The sequence below is a fragment of the Larus michahellis genome, chromosome 12, assembly GCF_964199755.1.
Source record: "Larus michahellis chromosome 12, bLarMic1.1, whole genome shotgun sequence".
Taxonomy (NCBI): domain Eukaryota; kingdom Metazoa; phylum Chordata; class Aves; order Charadriiformes; family Laridae; genus Larus; species Larus michahellis.
In genome coordinates, this window is record NC_133907.1 from 7,095,117 (window position 1) to 7,118,737 (window position 23,621).

General features: G+C 40.6%; 1 protein-coding gene across 1 annotated transcript; it reads right to left on the reverse strand.

Moving 5' to 3' along the window:
* Positions 1-11,117: 11,117 nt before the first annotated feature.
* MC3R (melanocortin 3 receptor) lies at positions 11,118-12,319 on the reverse strand. The gene has a single exon (XM_074605018.1). It carries the CDS (start codon positions 12,267-12,269, stop codon positions 11,118-11,120), a length of 1,152 nt encoding a protein of 383 aa, XP_074461119.1. The 5' UTR covers positions 12,270-12,319.
* Positions 12,320-23,621: the final 11,302 nt, after the last annotated feature.

Here is a 23,621-nt window from a genome sequence, read left to right on the forward strand (position 1 = left end):
AATACCTAAATGTAGAGGCCAAAGCTACAGGGCAAAATTTTCACACATCCCTTGGAGGTTTTCTGTTTCTGTCTCTTTGGGAGTAAGCAGAGGTTAGGACTAATTCCCATCAAGCCAGATGGAAGCTGTTGTTCCTGGATAAAATAATACAGAGTCTTCTTGCTAGCAGAACTGAGCAGAGGCAAGTGTTCCTGTGTCTCATTTGTGTGATTGCCTTTGGAAATGTATAAGCCCGGTAAGTGCATCTGGCATAGTTTTTTTTGTCAGACAGCAAAGGTGGTATTTTAATGCAAAAGAAAAAAAATCTTTACAACGCGAAGTCATAGTGACATGTCAGCTCCTAGTGACACTACACAACAAATGATCAGAGGTGGTAAAAATCTAACCTAAACCAGTTTAAATTAATATTATATGAGATGAGAGAAGAAAATGATGAATCGAAACTCTGAGAACATCATGTTTTTCCACTTGGTGAATTCATTTTTAAAAAGAATATTTAGTAACTTATGTGTGCACCACCTGATACCACGTATGTGTGATTTCATTTCAATAGATTTTGTACCTAATTACTACCTAGTTGCAGAAATTCTGAAAAAAAAAAAAGAGAAATACAATCTTTTTTCTCTTCATAGAAAGTCACTGCCCTATGAAAGTTTGCTTTTGTTTCCAATGTCATTCCCATTTCTTCTAGCTTTTGATTTAAAATTTGGGTTTTTGTAGTTACTAACTTTGTAACAGAATTTATGACCTATCTGGTTTATAATTTTTAAGGTAAGTCTTTTAATAACAAAAGAATATACGCATTTTGGGTAATAACAATATGATAGAATTATCAAATTGCATGCCAGATCATCCATAATGAGGCTAAATTATATGAATCAGTGCTGGAAACAATGTTTGTATTGTTGTTACACCCACCAGTCAACTTGGGTATGCTCTCAGTGGTATATGCTTGTATAGGATTTCAGTTTCAACTTCGCTTGCTTGCTTAATGGAAAGAAAAAAGCCCGTGCTTTCTGATCTAAATGCAGTTAGCAGCAGAGAACGATTGCTCATTAGTAAAAGCTTTTTATTATTGAAATATGCAACTGTTATTTGGTATACATATACACACATGCTTCCAAATTTAACATTCTCGGTTCACTTTTTTCTGCTTCATCTAGTCTGATTTTAGTCAAGGGGAACTTTTTTGATTTCATAAATAATCCAATATGGTGTCTTATTGACTAATTGCATTTACCTGAGTAGATTTTAAATGTTTACTTCTGTACTCTCCAAAGTATATTAGCCTATATGAAGTTCCTCAGAGTTACTCCTGTGCACACACCTGCTTTTTTTGCACAAATAGTAATGACACACCAGCATATGAACTTGAGTCACAGAGTCGTAGATTTATGTAGAGAAATGGCAGGTTTGTGCCAGTTGTATACATGGATTATTGTTTTTTTTCTTGCTTAGACCTCATCCTGTGAAGTTCTCATTTGCTGTGCATGACATTAAACAGGGAAGTAGTGTCAAACAGTACGTAGGAAATGGGGTGAATTATTTGTCTGTTCGGCTATCATTTGAGTAACAATAGCCATCAGTATAGAGGAGATGGGTAATAGCTGAGAGACTGCATTTGATGCATAGGGTTGAAAACACAGTGGCATGGCTGGCAAGGAGGCACAGAATAGCGATCAAATGACCAAAAGAGCATCTTCTAGTCAGATTTTGTTTGTGACTGCCTGCTGCGACAGGTGCCACAGGGAGCAGCGTGCTGTCCTCATAAGCTTAAACAAACTTGAGAGAGGAAAGTGGATTTTAGAGAATTTTAGTTGATTCTGCTTAAGAAAAATGTATTTTAAGACTGCTTAAGTCCGCTGGTGGACGCTCTGCCCCTCTTTGCTATTCCTCTCCCCTGGAACTGAATGTTCAGGTCATTGCATAATGCAGGAGTTGGTATTCTCCCTTGTTTTGTGCTTTTAAGTAGCACCTGCTTTCATGATTTTGGTACCGGAAAGGCACTTGTGTCTTTCAGAAGAAACAGGCTGGGCTCATGGGTATCTCTTTAAAATGGGAAGACCTCTGGACTCTGTCGCAAGGCTAGTATGCCCTGACTCCTGAATGAAAAATGCCAGGACCAACCTGGTTGGGGAATACCTTTTTCTTAAACTCCCCGTCTTTTCCTAGGCTAAACAGTTTTTGCTTGTGAATCAAAATAAAACTAACCACCACCAACAAAAAAACCCTAACACCTCTCCCTCCAAAAAAAATACTCATATACCTGATTTATTTTGACATTCAAAAGCTTGTGCCAAGCCTACACGAATTTTCTTCTTTGCACCCTTCCAAATTTATGCAATTTCCATAAATTTAATTTAATGATTGATATTGGTGATAATTTATCACCATAAATTAAATCATATGTTGATTTACTTTGCCCATGATCTCTTAGAAAAACTGGATGATTAATAGGCTTTAAAGCTTGTTTAAGCATTAGACTTTCATAACTCTATGCAAATGCTTTTCATTACTGGAATTGTACTAGAGTTCTGATAGCTGGTTTCTCAAATGAGGGATATGAAGGTGGTTAATGGTGCCACTGATAGCTTTTGTGGAATGCATGATCACAGCTACTGATTACACATTCTTGACTCAGAAGGAAATGAAAAGCTATATAGTCACAAAGGCGAGAACTAAGGCCCCCCACCTCATACGTGGCTGCAAACCTGGAAATGTAGTAACAGAGACTACTTAACAACAATTTCTTTTAAGTTTGGGAGTATCTTTATACGTTAAAGAACAACCTTTGTGTTATATAATGTGCCTTTCTGATTAAATAGATGGTCTATTACACAAACATAAAAATACAATGCAGTACACTTTATTATGACAGTAGTATGGTGTTTGGTTTAATTTTTGTACATCAAGCTGTATATGCAAATCCATTAATTGCTTTCATATGTATGAAGATACGTTTACTGCATGCCTTGTGTTTGGTCCTGCCTCTTGATTTGATTTACATGAAGTTTTGAATTCCCAAGTCTACCTAAATTGCTTTCATGCAGAGAAATCTGAAAACAAAAGATTATCTTTATTTACTGTCCATATACCACTTAAGAACTTTAAATTATGAGTCCTTGATTTAGAGCGCATTTCCAGGTACATGCTGTACAATTTTAAGATTACTAAAGGCAAATCTTTTCACCGGCATCACATAATTGACTGCGAAGAAGAGGCAGACAATAAAAGGCTGCAAGGATTGGTCTGGTGTTTGGCAAAATGAAGAATAAGTTCTGCCTCATTTTGAGAGACAAGTGTTTTGTGAAGAGGTGCTTTGTTCTTAAAGGATGAAGACAGGAGTAGCATGTAGGCTTTGTGAAATGAGACAGCAACAATGATACAGATGAAGTCTGCACTAATTAGCTGCAGACTCTTGATTTCACAGTTTCACAGCTGATAGCCACTAAAGATATCCATCCTCAGATCCTCTCCCATGTCTCAAACGTCACTACGTGCCTCCAGTAGCTGTTTTGCACAGCTGTTCAGACTTCAATTTCCCAACCAGCTTTCTCTTGCCTCTCTTTTTTGCCCAAAATTCTCTTAGAGATGTTGATCCTCGTGGTGACAAAAATCTGAATTGGAACGACTCGTGGAACTAGCTCATTGTATGTTGGGACTCCTGCCTGTGGGCAGTGCTATAGCTCCACGTCTCTCAGTGTTTGGACAATCTCAGAACCAGATTTTCTCTATCATCTCAGAGGTGATGGCATAACTGGAAGGGATAGAGATGCCTCTGCCTGACCCTTTCTGTCATATACACATTTCATAAAAATGAAACTTCGTAAATTTTTCACGATTCAATTTCAAATTTGGGAAGCTTAAAATCTATCAGGTTGGACAGAAATTCACTGTCTTTCACTGAGGTAGAGATAAAAACAATCCTTAGTTTCACAGGCAAGTTATTTCAAAAAATCGTGCTCCTTCTGTATTTTTTCCTGAATATAGAATTTTGTGTGACCACTTACCTTGAAAAAACTAGCAATTAGGTAAAAACATTTAGCATGCTAAGTTTTAGAGTCCCTGTCAGGTCTCTCTAGCTGAAGAGGAAAATTCTTCCTGACATAGATATGGTGAAGCGGTGGCCTAATTTGACTTTTCCAGACAGTTAATAAGAGTCTCATCCTCTTCAGCGACTGCTGGAGAGGAACCTCCTTTGGGAATACTCACCACCATGCAATAAGGTATTATAAAAAGAGAAAAAGAGTTAAATACACTTAAGAGCTGAAAAAGTCCTGAGATGACCCTCACAGCTGTATGCTAATGGCAGAGGAAATACTGTGTTTCTTAACGCGCTTATTCTGAATCACACTTGGATACTTTTCTCAGCCTGCACTGGAGCAGCTTGAAGTCATACACACCAACACTGATGCAAAAACTCTGTTAAGGTGTAATATGAACCTCTAATGAAATGAGTGCTAATAGGCCCTCACTGCTTTTTCGCATCCCAGGAAATAACTGTTTGGGCTGATTCTCCCAGCTGCACCTTTTCACTGCTGTGATTATCAACTCACTCAGTATAACGGCCCCTTTGGGGTAGGTTATTTCAGTAGCACAGCTTTTGAAGGTAGAGAGGTACTGCAATTGCTACCCAACTGCTTGTATAAAATGGGATAGTGTGGAGTGAACAAACTTGACTGGGAACATGTGTAACAGCAGGTGCATACAGGCGGGAGGTCTCTCGTTGTTCTGCCTCACCTACAGTTTCTTGTACCTCTGCAAATATGTAAGTCTCAAGAAACATTCATTTCTTAGGATGTATGTTGGTTTACTTGTGCTTAAGTGTTAATTCAAGTTAAGTTAGTGAATTTATGTAACTGGAAGTGTTTCTGATTCATTGTGTGGGCATTTAGTTAAAAAAAACCCCACAAGCCTTTATCCTGTTAATTTAAATTGTATTCATTGTTACATCAATTAATACTTTGTTGTAATATTTATATGTTAATACAGAGTGGTCTCAAGTCCATCATGTTTGGCCTCTGATGTTGTAGTTCAGTTGCAGTTTACCCCCAGTGTGTATCCTTAAAACTGTAGTGATTATATCAGTAATGTGTTGAAATTGTGCAGCTTATTATACCCATTACAGTCAATGAGGACTGCTCTATATATTTTAATTTTTTTCTAGAATGTTCATTTCTGACCTTGAATCACTAATACATGTATAACAAACCATAATTGTATCAGTTAGGCTTGAAGGTGAATACTGACTGTGTTTGTTACTAATGGAGAGAGTTTGAGCAGTAGAATCATGGATTTATGGTTTTTCTAAGTAAATCTCAGTTCAGCAGTGCCTTCTTTGTATTCACAAGAGAGGAATAGTGTGTTTTTTCATAAACAAAGAAAGTGTAAAACAAGAAAGAAAAAAAGTTGGAAATTCATAACTGCTTAGGGCAGATGCTTAATTGTGGCACTATGAACAGTCATACCAGCAAAATAGTAGATAATAAATAGATTTTCATCACCATCTCAGAACAAGGAGGTGTGTCCTTCTGCACAGTCATTTAAATGGGTAAAAATAGTAAGTACATCTACTTTTGTCATTAGTGTTTTCAGAATGACATGAATGTTATAAATTTATATCTTAACTCTTAGAAGTCATGGTTCAGTTCTTACTGTTGAAGTATATACTTCTGGGCTTCTGCCACATTGACCAATACAGCACTGCACAAACACCAAATCTGGAACTGTGTTCCAGTATTTATAGTTTCTGTTTCGGAGACATTTCTAATTCACCTGCGATATACTGGTCTCCCCTTATCAGGCAGGTTTAGGGCTACTTTGCGTAGCACTGCATCAGTGAGTGTGATGGAAATACGCCTTTTGCTCAAATCAGTGCTGGTGTCAGTAGCAAAGTCCTGTGCTGCTGCCTTACCCAGTGATTTTAGGTTGACTCTAACAGGTGTATATTAGAAGAGTGATGAATGAGCATATGCCTGTACTACAATTTAAATTGCATATGAAAAATATAATGACTGTGATGATGTTGAGATGGTGAATGGTTATGAAAAGCGGATTTGGAGCAAGCTTCCCTATGCATGTTATTTCTGGAAAAATTAATTTTAAACAAGAAGAATAAAAAATGCTTGTTTTCCAAGCAGATTTAAAGCATCAAAAGCTATGTTTTTCTCTTTGGAGTGAATCTGATAGGGCTTATTTTCATTCATCAGTGTAAAGTCTGACTTGAGCTGTGACCCCATTACACGGCAGCCTAGGAGAGAACACAATGAAATGTGCAGCTGTGATGCTGCGAAGCTCCCAGTGCAGTGAGCTTCCCCTGTGCAAATGGGCTTCACTCATAGCTCTGGCCTTAAGACTCTGCTTTATCTTCCTTCCTCAGTGCCTCTGTCCACTTAATGTACATTATTAATTGAACCACTTAAAAAGAAGGCTGTATTTTAAGCTTTTAATTTTTAACTTTCAAAATTGATCAGAACAGCACCATGTGAATGTTCTTCACAGAGACATATATGGGCAGGAATTTTTATTAGTATTTGTAGTGTTTTTAGTTTGAAAGCTGTTTCTTTCATCCGCCTTCCACGTGAAAGCCTATTGAACACAGGTATTGTGTTAGAGTCGTGATGAGGAATTAGATCCATGCCTGTACCCAGACCTCTTCTGAAGAGGGAACACCAGGGACCCCTGTTATAACTTGGTAGCAAAATTTACAGTGGTATCTGGAGTTGACCTTCAGATTGCTAATACAAGCTATGTGAGCCCCCCTGCCCTGCACCCTGTAGCCCACTGAATGTTGTCCAGATGCCTGCGCCTTATTCAGAAGGGATCATCTTATATCAATTGGTGCAGCTTGTCTCTACTCTTAGGTTGGTGGAGACAGGAAGGAACAGGCTGTTCTGGAACTGTTGCCTCTGCTGTACCAATGCTGGGTGTCTCGGTTCGGTGCCCAGGTTACCTGGTTTCTCTCATAGTGTCTCAGAGGTGTGGAACTGAGATTGGGATGGGTTGCCCAGCAGAGGGGCTTGCAGCGTATGCTGTGAAGCAGGATTCCTTTGTGAGTGAGCTTCAAAATAACCTTCAGGGTTTAGGTGTAGCTATGAAACCAAACAGCTAACCCTGGTCCCGAACTAGGCTTGAACACAGAGAGGTATCTTACTTCAGTGAAGAGGTAATCAAGGTATTTGTACTGATTACCCTAATGATGACCTTAGTTGACTGCAGAATTCTATGCCTGGACTTTGTTATTTATCCACTAGGAGAAATGCTTTCAATTATAAAATATTTGGACACTTATCAATGGGAAAATTGCATGCATAGTGCTGAATTTTATATGAAAGAGGCAAATCTGGTTGTAATTTGCAGAATATATGTTGAGTTGGCTTAGGAGGATAACTCGTGTTCCTGCTAATTCAAATATTTGTCTGAATATATGAGGGTTTTCTAACAAGTCTTCGAGCAAATAGTAATCCGACAGTGCTTGTGAAGTGCCTGATTTTCTTGCAGAAAAACTGAATCAATAAATCCATGTGAACGGCACCTTTAGATGAAAAGGATATTATCTCAGTCTGCCATTTCTCATACTATCTAGGGGGAAACTGCATATTATCTTGTTCAGCCCAGCGCACTTACCAAGGAAGAAACATTTCTTCTTATGAACAGATTATACATTCGCTTAATAGTAACAACTCTGGAAGTGTTCACGTTTCACTGCGATTGTAAACAGGGGCAGATTCTCAGCAGACAGAGATGTTGCTCTGGTTACTAGCATACGTTAAAGGGCTGCTGCCCCGTACTAGCATGCGTTGCTGTGATGTCTTTGTTCTGCTGTATGTACACACCTATAGGGTGCAATGCTGGGAAATTATACTGTTTTGGTGGGCTTCTGGCGATGTTCCAGTCCTTGTGTGTCTCTTAGGTGAGTCCCGACTTGAGCCTCAGCTCTGTCCCTGCGGACTGAGGATGGCTGAACACCAGTTCCAGGATTCCCTTTTCAGTGAAGTGTTAAGATCTGGCCCACAGCAGCTGATTGCGGTGGTATTTCCTTAGAGTGCAGTCCTGTTCTTCCCGTCCCTTTCACTTCATACCTGGAGCTGTAGCTGTTAGTATTCTTTCACTACCTCCTATTGTGGGGTTCCGTCCCATGGAGACTGTTTCTTTCCCTTCCCATCAATGACAGGCTGCTGTGTTGTGGCTGCTATCCTGGCTCCATGCAGAAGATTGCACCCTGAATTTTCAAAGTATGAGTTAGAGTTGGGAATCTGGAACTGGGGCTGGACAAACCCACCATCCATCTCTGGATAACCTGTGGGGAGGAGCTGCGCCTTCACCAGCTGGTGCCAGAAAGTGTGAGATACCTTTGAGGGATTTTTATGGATTCTCTTCCCATTGTGTTTGCATGTAGGATAGAGGCATTTGGCTTTTTTTTTTTTTTTTGCTCCTTTTTGTGTAGCTCTGTAGTCAGCATGTAAAATTAGGATGGTTTTGCCCACTGTTGCCACTATTTCTAGTGTTGTGACCCAGACCACCAGGACTGCAGTGTGACATGGCATGGTGCCCTGATAGAAGCAAACAGGATTCTAAGTGATGTCTTCAGATTGTTTTATTCAACAGATGTATGTTTTGCTTAAAGGCAAAGCACAGTATGAATCAGTCTCATCTAAAATCACTTTTAAAAAGAGAAATAAGTAGGACATTAGGTACGATAAATGCTAAATAGACAATAACCTGAGGCAGAATATCATGGCAAACCATGCTCCAGAGTAAAGAGGTACGTAACACTGACAACGGGTAGTGTTTTTTACAACAAGTAGGTACAGTCTTTCCACACCAGAAAAGGCCAGTTGTGTTGTTTCCTATGCCGATTTGTTTCAGTTCATCTTGATGTGCCACATCAGATGTAGCAACATCAGACAGGCTGAGCTAACAGAACAGATCTTAGTACTGCTGAACTGTAATTTGTGAGACGGAGATAAGGCTGAAAGCATTCAGGTTTAGCTTACTTGCCAGTTGGTGGGGTTTTCTCTGGTCTCTACCTGAATCGTGGGAGAATTTTCATCTGTGCCTGTTCTGCCACATGCTCTGCAGTGACCTTGGTGGTTTTTTTAGTTTAGTGGTTTTTTTTTTTTAATTAGGGGTTATGAAACTAGGTAAGTGTTGGAACAGGGGAGTGTTGAGAAGGTGGAAGTCTGGAGGATGGGATTATGGGAGGAAATGAGAACTCAATTAGGGAGTTTAGGATGCGATCAGAGGGCAAGGGAAATAGGGAGCATGAGGTTGGTTTGGGCTGATAGGCAGAGTGTGGGTAGAGCACAGGGAGAGATGGGTCTTGGCGCCATGAAAATTATATGCTCCATAGGACGGGGAAGTTAGGTTGCTCCCTGTGTAGGTTGTAGGATGCTGAGAATAAAATACAAACACAGGCCAGTATTTGCAAACTGTGGGATGTATTTTCTCCATGGACAGAGCTGGGTTCTGGGGTCAGCAGCAGTGAAACACCATCAGCCTGGGTTGTACCAGGACTAGTGTGTGAAAGCACATCTGGAGGCAGAGTAAACTGGGAAGCTCTGGTCTGGATAACTGTTCCTAAACCGACAGAGGGGATCCCCAGAAATAACAAGCTAGCAACTCCACTCAAAGAAAAAAAAAAAATAATTAAAAAAATAGTGTTAAGTCAAACGAGAACATTTAAGTGTTTGAAAGCAATAGAACACCCCGAGGGTTACTGCCCCTCTTAAAAGCGAGATACAAGAAAGGTGCTAAGCAGACTTTAGGATGGCTTATAGTTTTCTTAGTCTGGCATTGTCCGTGATACTGTCTGTACGCTGCATTATATACAAATCGCATCAGCCTTTGCTCAGTTACAATGTGCTATTTGAAGGCCACTTACATGGTTTATTCAGGCAAAGACTAAATTATTGTAGCTGAAGTTGCATGATTTACATGCCACCAACTTGCACACAGAGTTTGAAAATGATTGCAAACAGCATGTTGCTTTCTTGTTTCCAATGCAGCAGTGTCCATCCACCAAACGCAGTGTAAAACTCTAAGTAAAAAGAGACTGACCCATGATGTATATTTCTCAATGCATAGAGGTCATATCTCCCATACACATCTTATTTCCCCCAGGTGCATAACTTAGCCAAATGGATGTCTCTAAAGACTCCATGGAGCTTTTACACAAAGCTAAATTCAAACTATTTTGCATTTTAGCTATTCTTTATGTTCAGATCTGTGTAGTCTTAAAAATTTTTGAGGGATGGGTCTCATTGCTGACAATTTATCAAAAGGAGATTTCTGTGACTTATTAACATACCAAATACTACACTGATCAGTGCATTCCGGTTAAAAAAAAATAAAATTAAAAATTCAAGGATATAATACACCTATATCACAATAAGTAATGTAAATGCCTTCTTCATGTGAGTCACTTCTACCAGGCAGCTGTTTAAGTCACACTATCACTGATAGTTCTTTTTTATTTAACTGATTCTGTTCCTTTTTATTTAACTGATTTCTACTGAAAGAATATTTCAGTGCAAGAGGAATGTTTACTTTCACCCTTTGAAGATTTTATCCAGGTTGCTTTATAGCAAGCAGCATAAATGTCAATCTATTCTTTTAATAAAAGGCAGAGGCATGGGAGTAAGTGTAGAGCAATGCTGTTACCTGTTGATGTTTTGATTTGTCTTGCAAGTGAATAGCTTTCCATAGAGGTTACTAATGAAAGCTTTTAGAAAACACTGACTTGTTGATAACGGCACAGAGGTAAAGCAACCGGTACAAATAAATGGTAGAGATAATATTATTTCATTCTCTAGAAGGTAGAGAATCCCTTTCAGGATTCATTTTTCCAGTAAGTTTCTTCAGCTGTTTTGTAAGCCACTCTGGATTTCCCTCTGTTATAGCTATTTAAATAATTTCAAATAATTTAGTTGAATCTGATTTTAATTTTGAAAAGTATGAAACAAGGCATCAAGTAGAAGGTAATTCTTTCTTTCCTGTGCACTTCCTTTGAGCACCGCTTTTAAAGCGGAGCTGCTATGTATCTAGATACATATATATATATATTCATATACCTGTTGTGTGTATCCTCTCTCTAATCTCAGCACAAAGCCAGATGTTTACAGCATGCACTGTCCCACACTCATGCCATAACAGCAACACACTATTTCTTTGAAAGTCTTTCTCATCTCCAGGCTCCGGAAAGCATAAATGAGTGGATCAATTACTGAGTTGCACATTATCAAGACCAGATAGGTATTGAAGTGTGAAGTGTAACAGATGCAGTAAGGATTCATTGGGCAAGAAATGATGAGAATGAGGTGAAGGAAGAAAGGTGCCCAGCAAACAATGAAGACACCAAGTAATATAGTGATGGTGACAGCGCCTTTCATGCAGGTACGCTGGTAGGGCACCCCATCCACGGGGAGGGCTGCAATCCGCTTAACATGCAGGCGTGCAAACAAGAACATGTGAACGTAAAGGGAGGCCATGAGAAAGAGCATGGTAAAGAACATGGTGATGAGACAGACAATGACAGTTTTGCTTTCTGAGTAGGCAATGAATATGATGCCACAGATGATACAAGCAATCCAAATGACCACAATCAGGGTTAAAGCTTTCTTCACAGTCATGATACTGTGGTAACGGAGAGCATAGAAAATAGTTATGTACCTGTCAATGGCTATAACCAAGAGGTTGCAAATTGAGGCTACCAAAGAAATACAAATCATTGAGTCAAAAACATTGTCCATATGCTGGATAAAGTGGTCATCAATGATCAAATAGCCGTTGCTCAGGATTGCAATCATGATAGTCTCCAAGGCATTTGACATGCTCACTAGCATATCTGCCACAGCCAAGCTACAGAGGAAGAAATACATGGGAGAATGTAGGTTTCCATTCTTCAGCACTGCAAGAATGACAAGGATGTTTTCCAGGAGGCTGATGATCCCTAAAGTCAAGAAGACCTCAGCTTTTATGAAGACCTGCTCACAAAATCCATCACCACTTCTGTTGTTCAGAATTGAGTCATTGAAGTCTTCGGTGACATTAAGCACAGGCTGAAATGAAAATGCAAAGTGTGTGGTATTCATTGTCGCAAAGGAGTTGAATTCACAAGTGATTATGGACCTGACAGAGCACAGGCTAAAAAGAAAAAAGAAGGGGAGAAAGAAAAGAAAAAGGAAAAGAAGTCCTTCCAAGTTGTTGCTGTGCTCATGGAATGGAATCAAACAAGAGTTTTCTGAGGTCGCTTTCACAAGTAGAAACATAGAAATATCTGCATTTACAGGGAGTTTTATGTCAGTCACAGGCTGCTCTTCTCCTTTATAAGAAAGTCAGCTTTGAATCTTGCAGGCATCAAAGAGTTTTCTCTGGAGGGAAAAATCGGCAGCAGCACACTGCTGGTTCTAGCTCTCCTGATGATTAAAAGCAGGGAGTTTTCTCATCTGGCATCATCTGCTGGGGCCGGTGCAGGTTTGTTGCCAGTATGTTGCAGGCTCGGTGAAGTATCTCTTGCTATTTCAGTGGCAAGAAAGGAAAAGGGAACTAAGGGATTTATACATGCATGAAAGAAAAAACAACTCCTACTTAACCCTCCGTGCAGAACATTGGCCATTAGAGAGCAGGCACCTTTCTGACTGACAGCTGCGAACACCAGGTACAGCATCCCCACCGCTGGCTCCACCAGCAGATCTGAAACTGTCTGGCGCCCTCTGCAGATAGCGGATAGAATGGATTTGCCTTAAATTCCGTCTGAAAAAATGGGATTTTCATCCAGCAAAACTTTATGCCTGCTTTCGGCAGCCGGGTCCTGCCCGTGGAAGTGAGCAGGGGTGGGCAGCTGGAGGTGGCAGGGGTTCAGGGGCAGGCAGGATGCCCATACGCTGTCCTGGCCTCCGCTCCTCTCCTGCCTGGAGCCAGAGCTCCTCTTGCCTGATTCGAATGAGCTCTTTGAGCCCTGAGCTGAGTAGAGACAACACCTCACTTGAGGGTGTCCGGGATCACTTGGGTTTTGGACCGTGTGGTTAAAGAGAACAACCTGAGGGTGAGCTGTAGCGCAGATGGGATGTGGGTACAAATCATATGCCCATGATATAGTTGCTGAGGTGCTGCAAAGGCTGTCATTAGCTAGATAATGTTGGTTTCATCAGAGACAAGCTCCCAGGGATTTCATTCCTTGCCACAAATTGTTTGGGTTTTGTTTGTTTACTTTGGTTCCTAAATTCCTTGCTCACAAGTGAAGCACAGGTGCGAGTCTCCACACTGTGCTCTCTCTGTCATGACTCTCCAGCTCTGCCGAAGGATCTCAGACAGCCTAAAGGCTTAACCAGCTTTTGTGATTTGATTTTTCTTTTTTCTTTCCTTTTTTTTCTGTTTTTTTTTTTTCCTTTCCTTCTCCCTGTCTGCAGAAGTGTGCTATGTTGTACTGGCAGAGAAGGGTCATCCCAGGAGGGCCAGAGGCTCAGCTCGTTATTAAACCAGTTACATGGAAGTTAATTTGTAGCTGAACAAGGACAGAGTTGTTAAAGTTCAATTGCCTCAGTTAAACATTTTTTTTTAGATTTTATTTTCTTTTCTTTTTAATACTATTGCCCAGTTCGTGAGAATGGACACTTATTGTTGGTCTGGTTTCCTTCATCTCCAACAGCCTGAAGCGTTCTGACCTAACTGCTCTCGAATGTTCTCATCATCCCTTAAATCTCTATAAAGTCCTTTATTCATTAGTGTAAATGCTGGCTATGTGGGACTGCTCTGATATCAGACCACTTCTAGCGAAGGTTCTTTTAGTGACCTTCATGGGCAGCTCATGTGAACACAGAGCTATGAGATGTGTTGGTCTGACCCAGTGTGATACTGAGTTGCTGGGTCTGTCTCCAGTATTTTGGCAGGCCCATACACCCTTGGGCACCTGTACTAGAAGTGCTGCCCAGCTAGACATCTCTGATGGAGAAATTAAACAAGCTTCCATGTGCCCTTTCCTTTCTTTACTCTTTCAAAAGTAATCCTTTGCCCCAGAAGCTGCCTTTTCTCACAGGAGCCCGCCATAACTGATCTTCACTGGAATTGTACTGACTTTAAGCCGATGAAGAACCAGGAAGATTGTAAGTTATCATATGTTAGCAGGCAAACGTAAGGTAGATTTTCCTTGCACATTATTCACTCACTATATCTCTGTAGTGAATTTTGTTAGTTTTGATTTTTTTTGAAAGTGCTCACTGATGTCTATATATTTCATGACTCGTGTTTTCGCAGAAGTACTTTAGAATCAAAGCAAAGCAACACAACATCACCTATACTGATGTATGGGATTTCTATTATAGGTTTGTTAGCTCCAAAAGTCACAAATCTTTTCCAGATTTATTTCGAGCCCACAGAATTATTATTATTATTCACCCATAATTCAATACCAAGAGGCAAGAAATCTCAAATTCCATCTCCAGATGATACCCACCAGGTTGTCCAGTTAACATTTTAAAGATCTTAATCAGTTTGTCCCTAAATTCACAGTGATGTATTTCAAAGCAGATAGCTTAAAAAAACCCACTCTCTCCCATGCATCTAATCCCATGGCAGGGAAAAGATATTCCCTCTGTTCAAGTGTAGCAGTTATGGATTTATGCCTAGAGCAGCTATCTTTATTTTGTGCAGTGAGCCCTAGTTGCTTCCTGCCACTTGCCTTGACCTGATATATTGCACTGAAGATCGTGATGTCAAGACATAATGACTATCACTGGCCTAAGCATTGTTTTCCCAACGAGCAGGAGCCCATCTGCAAGACTGGACAGATGTCCCTCCCCGCCAGCTCCGTCCTTGGGTACTGTCTTCTGAAGTGGCAGGTGGAGGTTGTATCCTCCCAGGGTGAGGACAGGATGGAAGGCAGAGCTCCCATTCATGGAGGAGAGCTCACCCTGGAGAAGCAGCATCCTTCTGGGCTTGGCTCTGCTTTACCTGCTGATGGAGGGGCACTTATGTTTTGGGCACCCACATGTCAACCAATTCATGGGAGATCTTTGCCATTTACATTGTAGTCCTGTCTTCCCCATCTGGTTAGTCTCAGCAATATACTGCATTAGTCCTGTAAATATCGACTCCAGAGCGCTTCATCCCTCGTTGCCACACTCTTTCAAAAGACTGCTACAGATTTCCCTGCCTTTCAGCTAAATCTGAGAATAAGTCATTAAATAGATTTCATCATGAATTTCTGAATGGACCTGACAGCAAGAATCAAGCTACCATTTGCACTGAGATGCAGTTCGAAGTGGAAAGTAAATGTTATATAACAAAGTGGATTAATGGCACTATTAGCTTTGCTATTAAGTGCCAAAAATAGTGGGCTAGAGCCTCATGTATCTGATTACAAGCTCAAACTGATTCTAAGGTCCTTGCAAAAATGGGAAGAAGCTGTGTTTGCATAAAAGGCAGCGACATGTAAGGCCTTATTGTCAAAAGGTGTAAGGGGATTTCTCTGCTCAGCATTGGAAAACCTACGTGATCTGAAATTTTCCAATATATTTTACAATAACATATTATAATAAGTTGCTGCCCCTTAGCTGTCAGCTCCTGCTTCATTTCCAGAGATATGGTTGGTGATCATATCCATTGCAGTGCAAAATAGACAGGTTGCTCTGACATCCACTGCAGCGTTGTGGTGCATTTGCATCCTGGCATTTGCTACATTACATCTGAGGAGTGACACTTATGAATGTCTACTGTCATTTTAGTAAGTTTTAATATCCTCAGTCTTCTAGATAGTGAAGTCCACTTGGGTAGGGGAGCAGAGCCATGGCAATTGTTGCAGCCCAGGGCATATAAAATGAAATAATACTTGGTTTAGGTCCTCCCTCCACCAAAACCTGGTGAAGAGAAGATTGGAAAGTTAGACAGATGAGGCATCTGTGTGTACTCCCCAAATATTGCCTTATGCATAGCTCTTCAAACCTATTATACGCAAGGCCTCAAGGGAAAACTTAAAACTGCTGCCTGGGATGCCCTCAGGACTGTTCTTCAGAGAAGATCCAGTGTGGAAGTCATGCAGGTTGAGTGGGACCAGTCAAGGTTTTGGATGTTTGGGATTTGCTCACAATACATCTGAATGTTTCGTTGCAACTCTGTTAATTTATAGAAAGTGTCATCTATTTTAAATCAGTGAATAAAATACCCTTCTCACCTCTTGTCTTGGGCTCTGCAGTCCGTGATTAATGTTACATTTCATAGCCTTCTCTCCAGGGATCCTGAGAGGATGTCTATTTGGCACCCAGGGAGCAGTGTTGTCTTTCTGCTGTGTTCCTGTTTATTCCCCGCACTCAAAAACAAACTCACTGTTGAAATTATTGACGTTGGTTTTTAATCATCTGGTGTGCTGAATGAGAGAAGTCCTTGGGTTCTGTCCCTGCAGTTGCTATGCAACTGTCGTCTACTCTTTGTGATGTGGTGCCATGTTTAAGTCAGACAGCAGCGGGGGCCATAGGTCAGAGGAGAATAGGTGCATGAGAAGGGAAAGCACCTCTTGCAGCATTAAGTTCAGTCCCCTGTTGTATCAGTTATCACTGACAATTCTATCGCCACCTTCTCATATTTTATTCTTTCAACTCCCAGTCCCAAATTCCCAAAACGTGTTGTTCCTTGCAGGTGGAGAGGAATCTGTGTATTTCACAAATTTGATGTGACTTTGATTCAGTTAAGCAGATAGAAATATCTGTGGTTTTCGCCTCTAGAATTACCCTTCTCCTTTTCTGATTTTTTTTGTTATTATATTTCTTATGATGAGCCTTCACACACCCAAAAGTTTATAGAGGCAAGGGGTGATTTTTATGCTTGTTTTACTACGGGGACTTAACGGCCTGTACTCTGATTCTGAATACAGCACCACTCTTCAGCCTCTAGAGTGATTTACCGGAGGTGGATTGTGGAGATGGTCTTCAGGGTCTCACTTAGAAATCTTTCAAAATGCACCTAGAGCTCAAACCTTGCATTAGTTCTGTATACAAATATCATCATTTGGGTAGACTGCTACAGTTAAAATCAGTTCTTTAAACAAGTGTGATCTAACTTAGACAGTTTTTACTGAGGGAAGTGACCTGTGCTTCTATAAATAATAGTTTAAAAACACATAAAAAAGAAAACTTTTATCAGCTTGAAGGCCAGATTGCAAAAAGGAACATTGAATTTCATTATGCAAATATGTCCCTAACTGTGGAAGCATTTGAACTCAATCAGCACCAGCATTTTGAGCCTTAAAGTTTTCTAAATACTAAAGATTTCTGTGTCTCAGCCTGTGCACGTCTCGGGTTTGGCTGGTAGAGCTTCTTGTGTCTAATCCTGACCAGAATCTGCCCACCGGCAGGGTAGGCAGCTGCAAGTACTCTCTCCTCACTACATTAGAGTGACTACCTGTGACCAGATTTGACGATATTTAGCAGTGGCAACCTCCTCTTTTTTTAGAATGGCCTCAGAGGAAAATGCATCTTTGCTGTTTTCTATTCTGGGCTACTGATTAGAGCATAGGATATGCAAGACCTGATCTTCATTCCTTTCTATGCCTGAAAAGATGAGACAGTTTAAGCTCATATTTTCACATATTGCCAGCATAAGCCTTGATTCTAAAATGTCAGGGCAACCCACCCCAAACCCACAAAGATGAAATGGGTAAAATGTGGAGATTAGATCTGTCAGGATGTTTCTTACCAAGGAGGCTTTCATTCATGTCCTTTTTCTCATCATTTGGCCCCCAAAAGAACTCCCTTTCCAAGAAAAAAAGCTGTAAATAAGATGATGACAGCAGAACTAATGAAATATTGGCTGTGATGAAATTAAAGAAAAACAAATGGTTTTCTTTGTTAAAAAACTTAGTCATGTTTTAGAAAGCAGTTAATATTATAAGGTTTCTTTTCTTTGTATGTTGTTATTTCTTGCTTGTTTCTTCACTAGTTAAACTATTTAATCTTCAGGGAAAGGCAAAGAGAAAGTAACATCTGTTGCTAAGTGTGGATAATGTAGTTTTCTAGAGAGAATTCCCTTGTGAGGTTGTTGAATGAAAAACCTTGTTTAACACTCATCATGAGATTCAAGCTGATAATAGCTGATAAATGCATATAACTTTGCTTTATTTTCACCCTTTTTCAACAATAGTTTGTGCCAGGTGAAATTGGAAATTGTAAAGGAAGTTGGAGGATAATAAACAGTCGGTTGCTCCCATGCAGCCAGGTACCTACTACTCTCCTGCAGTTCCAAGTACCTGAAATAGTGAAATACTCTTGAAGACCTCTCCTCAGCTTTATTCATTTTAGGAAAGGACTTAGCAGATAAAATGTTTTATCTTAGCAAAGCAAAAGCAAAGTACGCTGTTTTTGAATTCTGTGCACGTTATTTTAGAGGCTTTGACTTGGAAATATCTGTAAACATGTGCTTGAATTCATCACCTGGACACTTCATCATGATGGTTACTCAGCTCTCTATTGACGTACAGTTATTTGATGCTGAAGAGCTGCCTTAGTAGAGTTTTAGTTTTTGATAATAGAATATTTGACAAATGCAACAAATTAAACTTTAGATCTTATTCACTAAGTAAGTGACTTGTAAATCATGAACCTCTTGAGTATTGACTTAGTATTTTTATCTGAAATCATGAAGATATCACTAGTTATAATAAATTGTGGAAGTATGGTTTGGGCTGTTTTTACTTGGAGATTATCAAAATCCAACAAAACTGGAAGTAGGAGCCTCACAAGAATCTGTCAAAGAGGACATACAACGACCGTGTTGTAAACAATCAGATGATTAAGCACTGTCTTTTTCTTTAATGTCTTAGGGTAGCAGCTTTCTAAGAGCATTTTTAGTAGTCAGATTCACAGACTGCAGAATCACTTGCAATATTAGATATGAAATGCAATATTGGAAAGATTTCAGTTGTATTTTTCAAAGAAGTTGTAGTTCATACACTTCACAGTCATGTCCGTAGCTAATAATGTTACTTTATAGTCTAAGGCTCACTATGACCTAAGGCAAGAATGAATCTGGCATCAGCTGAGGTCAGTGGAAGTTGCATATGTCTGTACCAGATTAATGGAAGAGATTTTCAAATTGGAAGAGTAGATCCTCACCTGATACAAGCAGCTGAAACCCTGTTGAAGCAGACCACTAGCAGTTTGCATCATTTGGGGTCTGGCACACTGGATTTTCTTTCATCCCTGGCTGGAGCACAAAACACCAGTGCTACAAATGAAGAGGTGGCCTGCCAACCTTTACGTTTAGTGAGGAAAAAGAACATGCAATAGTGATTGCGATGAGGTGGTTTTCAGATGAGTGTTTCCATAATTTCAGCCAGTTAACAGGTTAATTTAAACAGACTCAACTTTTGGACATTATATACAATTCTCCTTCTCATCCAAGCGTAAAAGGAGACAAAGCAGACCTGATTGCAAAACACTTAATAGCACCTGCAGGTGCTTTGTCTTATTCAAGGGATTTTAAGTGCTTTAGGCTAATAATACTCAGTATCAGTCTTGTCCTCTCATTTACAGAGTGAGAGACAAGCAGACGTGATTGAGCCAGCTGCATTCTGCTATTCAGCTTTGTCAGTGCCAGGAATCCCTGGAATATCTTCCTCATCTCCCTGGAAGCCCTTGTCTTCGTAAATCGTATTGCTCTGTGGTGCTGGGGCTGAGCAGTGGGTGCATTTGGCCTTTTAAAGCCTAATAACCTAATGCTGCCGACTGACCTCACTCCTGGCACTGTCAGATGCTGTGAGTGGATGGATTCGGGGAGAGATTTTTCTACTGATGCTTAGGGCACCTCAATTTGTTGCTGTACTGACAAAATACTCGTAGGTGAAGGACAGACACCTCACCCCTTCCCCCCCCCAACCAGAAAATTTTTGTCCCCCTGATGCTGCCGCTCCTTTCATGCTAGAGATGGACTGCATGCTGTGCCTGTCCCCAGCCACTCCTAGACCTGCAGAAGTACTAGTTTCAGGCCGTTTAAAATGATGTGTACTTGAGTGTCTGCCTGTTTGTGTGTGGGCCCATGAGAAGACTGCAAAAGAAACATCTTTGGCTGACTAAGCCATCTCGCGTCTTCCTGTAAGGGTTTAATTGGTTTTCAGTTCACATTTCAGCATAAGGGATTTTCCTGAAATCAGTGGGAAAGACCATGAGATGTGTGGTTTCCTCTTTGTAGCTGCAGAAGAGCACTCCTGTAAGGCTGCTTCCCTCTCAAAGACTGTGATAAGAGCTATCAGAACCTATCACTTAGTTTTAATTACCAGTTAGACCTAACTTTGGTCCAAGGATTTCCTGTTCTTCTCTTTTTTTGTGTTTGGAAGATATGACCTCAATATGGTTGTAAAAAAAAAAAAAAAAAATCAGCTTCAGTGCTTTTATCTGCCTTGCTTTTTGCAAATGACTTCTAGAACAGAGTGTGGCAATCTTTACTTCTTATGGTTTAGGGATAACTAGGAATAGCAAAGGCCTGTGTCCATCTATTAAACCAGCCACATGTGCATGGTCCTACTGCTGCCCTCGGGGATGTTGCCCTTCAACAAAAAGGGACGTTGAATGCTCTTCAGGGTTAGAGATATTCCTTTTTCTAGAATCTGAAATTTGCAATATGAGCCAATTTTTTTGAGTAATATCAAACTACAGAGTGTGACTATGGAATATTTTCTGTTAGAGACAGAATCATCTTGATTTGGAAAGCAAAATGTATTTGGAAAGCAAATATGACTCATGGAACCTTGTACCATTTATTATGGAAAACAGAAGGGACAACTAGTTAGTTTCATACCATTTCTTGTTCCTTTTTTTTTGCACAAGGTTATGTACACATCTATCTTTGTAGGTAATAATAATGTATGGCTAGGTGTTTCTGAACAGCACATTTTCCCAGTTAATGCAAGAAAACAAGCTGGTGTTTAAGCTTTTGTTTGCACTGAATATTGTCTTGATGAGAAAAGGTGGTGTCAAGAAAAGGTTACATCTATTGCTCACCTTGCATAACTTCTGATGGCAGAAAGAATTAAATTTCAACTGAATTCACCAAGGGCACTTTTGTTGACTGCTTAGAAACTTCCCGAAACATTTTGTAACTGTACTCTTCCAGGCCAGCACCTCAGAGGACGCAGGTGCCAGAACCCTAAACCAGTGAAGCCTGACCGTATGAGCTCCCTCCTTCCTCGTTACCTGAAGGGTATTGTGTCACTGCCCAACAAACTTCTGCAGAGGGGCAGAGTGAACCGTCAAACCCCTCCTGCTTGCCCTGAGTTGTCACTTCGAATCTGTGCTCTATTATTCCCTTTGTCTTCTGGACCTGTTGTTATAATTTATATATATCCACATTAAAAATGTATCTAAATACAACGTATTAACACTTTATAGGCATAATATTACTAAGGATTTTCTTTATGCGAGCCAAAGCTGCCTTTCCTCCTCCGAGCAATGTCAGCTAGAAGGGCTTGTGCGGACTCTCTGCCAAGACTGTGCTAACAGGGTGTCCAGAGATCTGTCACTGCTGTAAATACACCCCCCTGCCTAGTGGGTTATTGTTCCTGACCTGGCTAATTAAATGTCAGAGCAGGAAGGGGAATAAAATACTGCTTTTACCATTTTGCAGTGGAGGTACGAGATTAAATGCCAGGGTACCTCACTCCTATATCTTAACCACAAGATACCTTTTTTTTTCCCCCAACTGTAGTTCTCCTTTCCCTCTCACTCCATGAAAAGCAGAGAAGTAAGCTCATTCAGTCTGTGAGTCTGAGCTTCATGTCTTCCCCTCTATAGCTGGGCAGGCATTTTTCTTGAAATCTCTTCCTTCACTTTCCGTATTAAGTGGGAAGTGATGACTGAATACGGCCCAGCTCTGCAGACTTCCTCTTGCTCTTTCCATTGCCCAGCAAATAGCCTGATGATGGATAACTCGGTGACACTAAGGTTGGAATTTCAAAAAGCTCTTAGTAATAACCTGCCACTGGCAAACATTGGTGGGTAAGGTTTCTAAATAACATCCACGGCTAAAAATAAAGAAGAGAGTGCAGCTGAGTGCTCCCTACATTGTAAAATAGAGGATAATGATGAATGCTTCCTGGAGGGAAAATTGGCAGGGCAGGGTCTCAATTTAGCCCATTTCAGTTTTCTGTTGCTGCTGCCGCCCAGGACTCTGCCTGCAGCCCTGTTTTCTTGGGGATGCTCTTTCAGAGACTGTGCCGAAAGAGGCTGTCCAAAGGCAAGTTTTATTTCAATGAAACTCCTCATTCAAACACCAATTTTGTCAATCATTTTTAAAGCCAACATCTAGGAATCTGGCTTGTGTTAGCTTAGTTTAGTGATGTGTAATGGCCCCCTCTTCAGAAAAGCTGGGCTTGCAAATGTACTTGCTAAAGTTTTGGTGATTCACTGCCTTGCTTGAGCTTAAAATTACACCACTGTGCGTATGAAGAAAGGTGAGGATTTTAGTGAACGCTTGGTCGTTATGTTTGCAACGCTCCTGTCTAAGGCCTGCGACGGGATTACATGTGTGCACAGCACAGATGGACAACTGCATGCGCAGATTCAGCCAAAAATATCACTTACCTGAGACATAGTGGTTGTGTGTGCCTCTTGCTTTATTCTTACCCTGTCATTTGCTGACCGAGACTGAAAACGGAGGTGGTGACTGTATCAGAGCTGTTGAAGTACATGGTGCAGTGGCCAGAATGAAATGGGGTGAAGGTGAGGAGGCAGCTGCAATCTGCTGTCATTTTTTTTTTTTTTTTTAATATTTGCTTTAGTCAAAAACAAAATACCTGTTTTGATTGATGAAAGGACTGAAGTCTCAAAAGGAGGTTATGGGAGAAGAGGCATCCTTTTGTCATAGAGCTCTTTTCAGGATGAAAAGGCTATCCTGGCGTACGGAGGACCCTGACCCCTCTACCCGCTCTGCACCTCGTTAAAGGGGTGGTGCGGTCGTGTTTCACAGCTTTCAGAAGAGTGATCCGACTGTTGCCCTCAGACACTTTCAAGAGCCAGGATTGCTTTAGCTTTCTCTTTGATTCCACAGCCGATTTCTTGCTATTTCAAACCCTTCAGCATTTACTGCTTGTCCCTGCTGTGCCGCAGCCATTCCCACGAGTGGTGGGACACCCTGGACACCATCGCTGGAGAGTCCAGTGTATTCTGACTCATCTCATTTTAACCCTGGCTCTTCAATTTTAAACTGCTTTGATGGTTCACTTTTTTGATAGCCTGAAATTAAGGTAGTGTCTGGTGCCATCTTGTGTCACTAGGGAGTAACTATATAGAGCTGTCACTTTTTAACTTGAAATAATGTGGGCTTTTAACTTGCTTAGCTTTAGGGGGCGTCACTGGATGCAGCATCAGTATTAACAAGGCGAGATCGCCACTGACGTTCGGAGGTCTATAAGTTTGCATGAAATATATTGTAACCATTTGAAAAATGAGTTAAAATATGAATCGGTGTAGTGTCATCAACTTCAGCAAAGCTTTCTTGACTCTAAAACGTAGACTGTGAGGCAAGCAGGTGTGAGCAGTGCTGGCTAAAGGCCGTCGAGCTCCAACTAAACTTGAGAGGAACTTTCCATGGCAAGCATGGCTTGGTTTTATGTTAATTCATCACAATTCTACGAAGTTGTC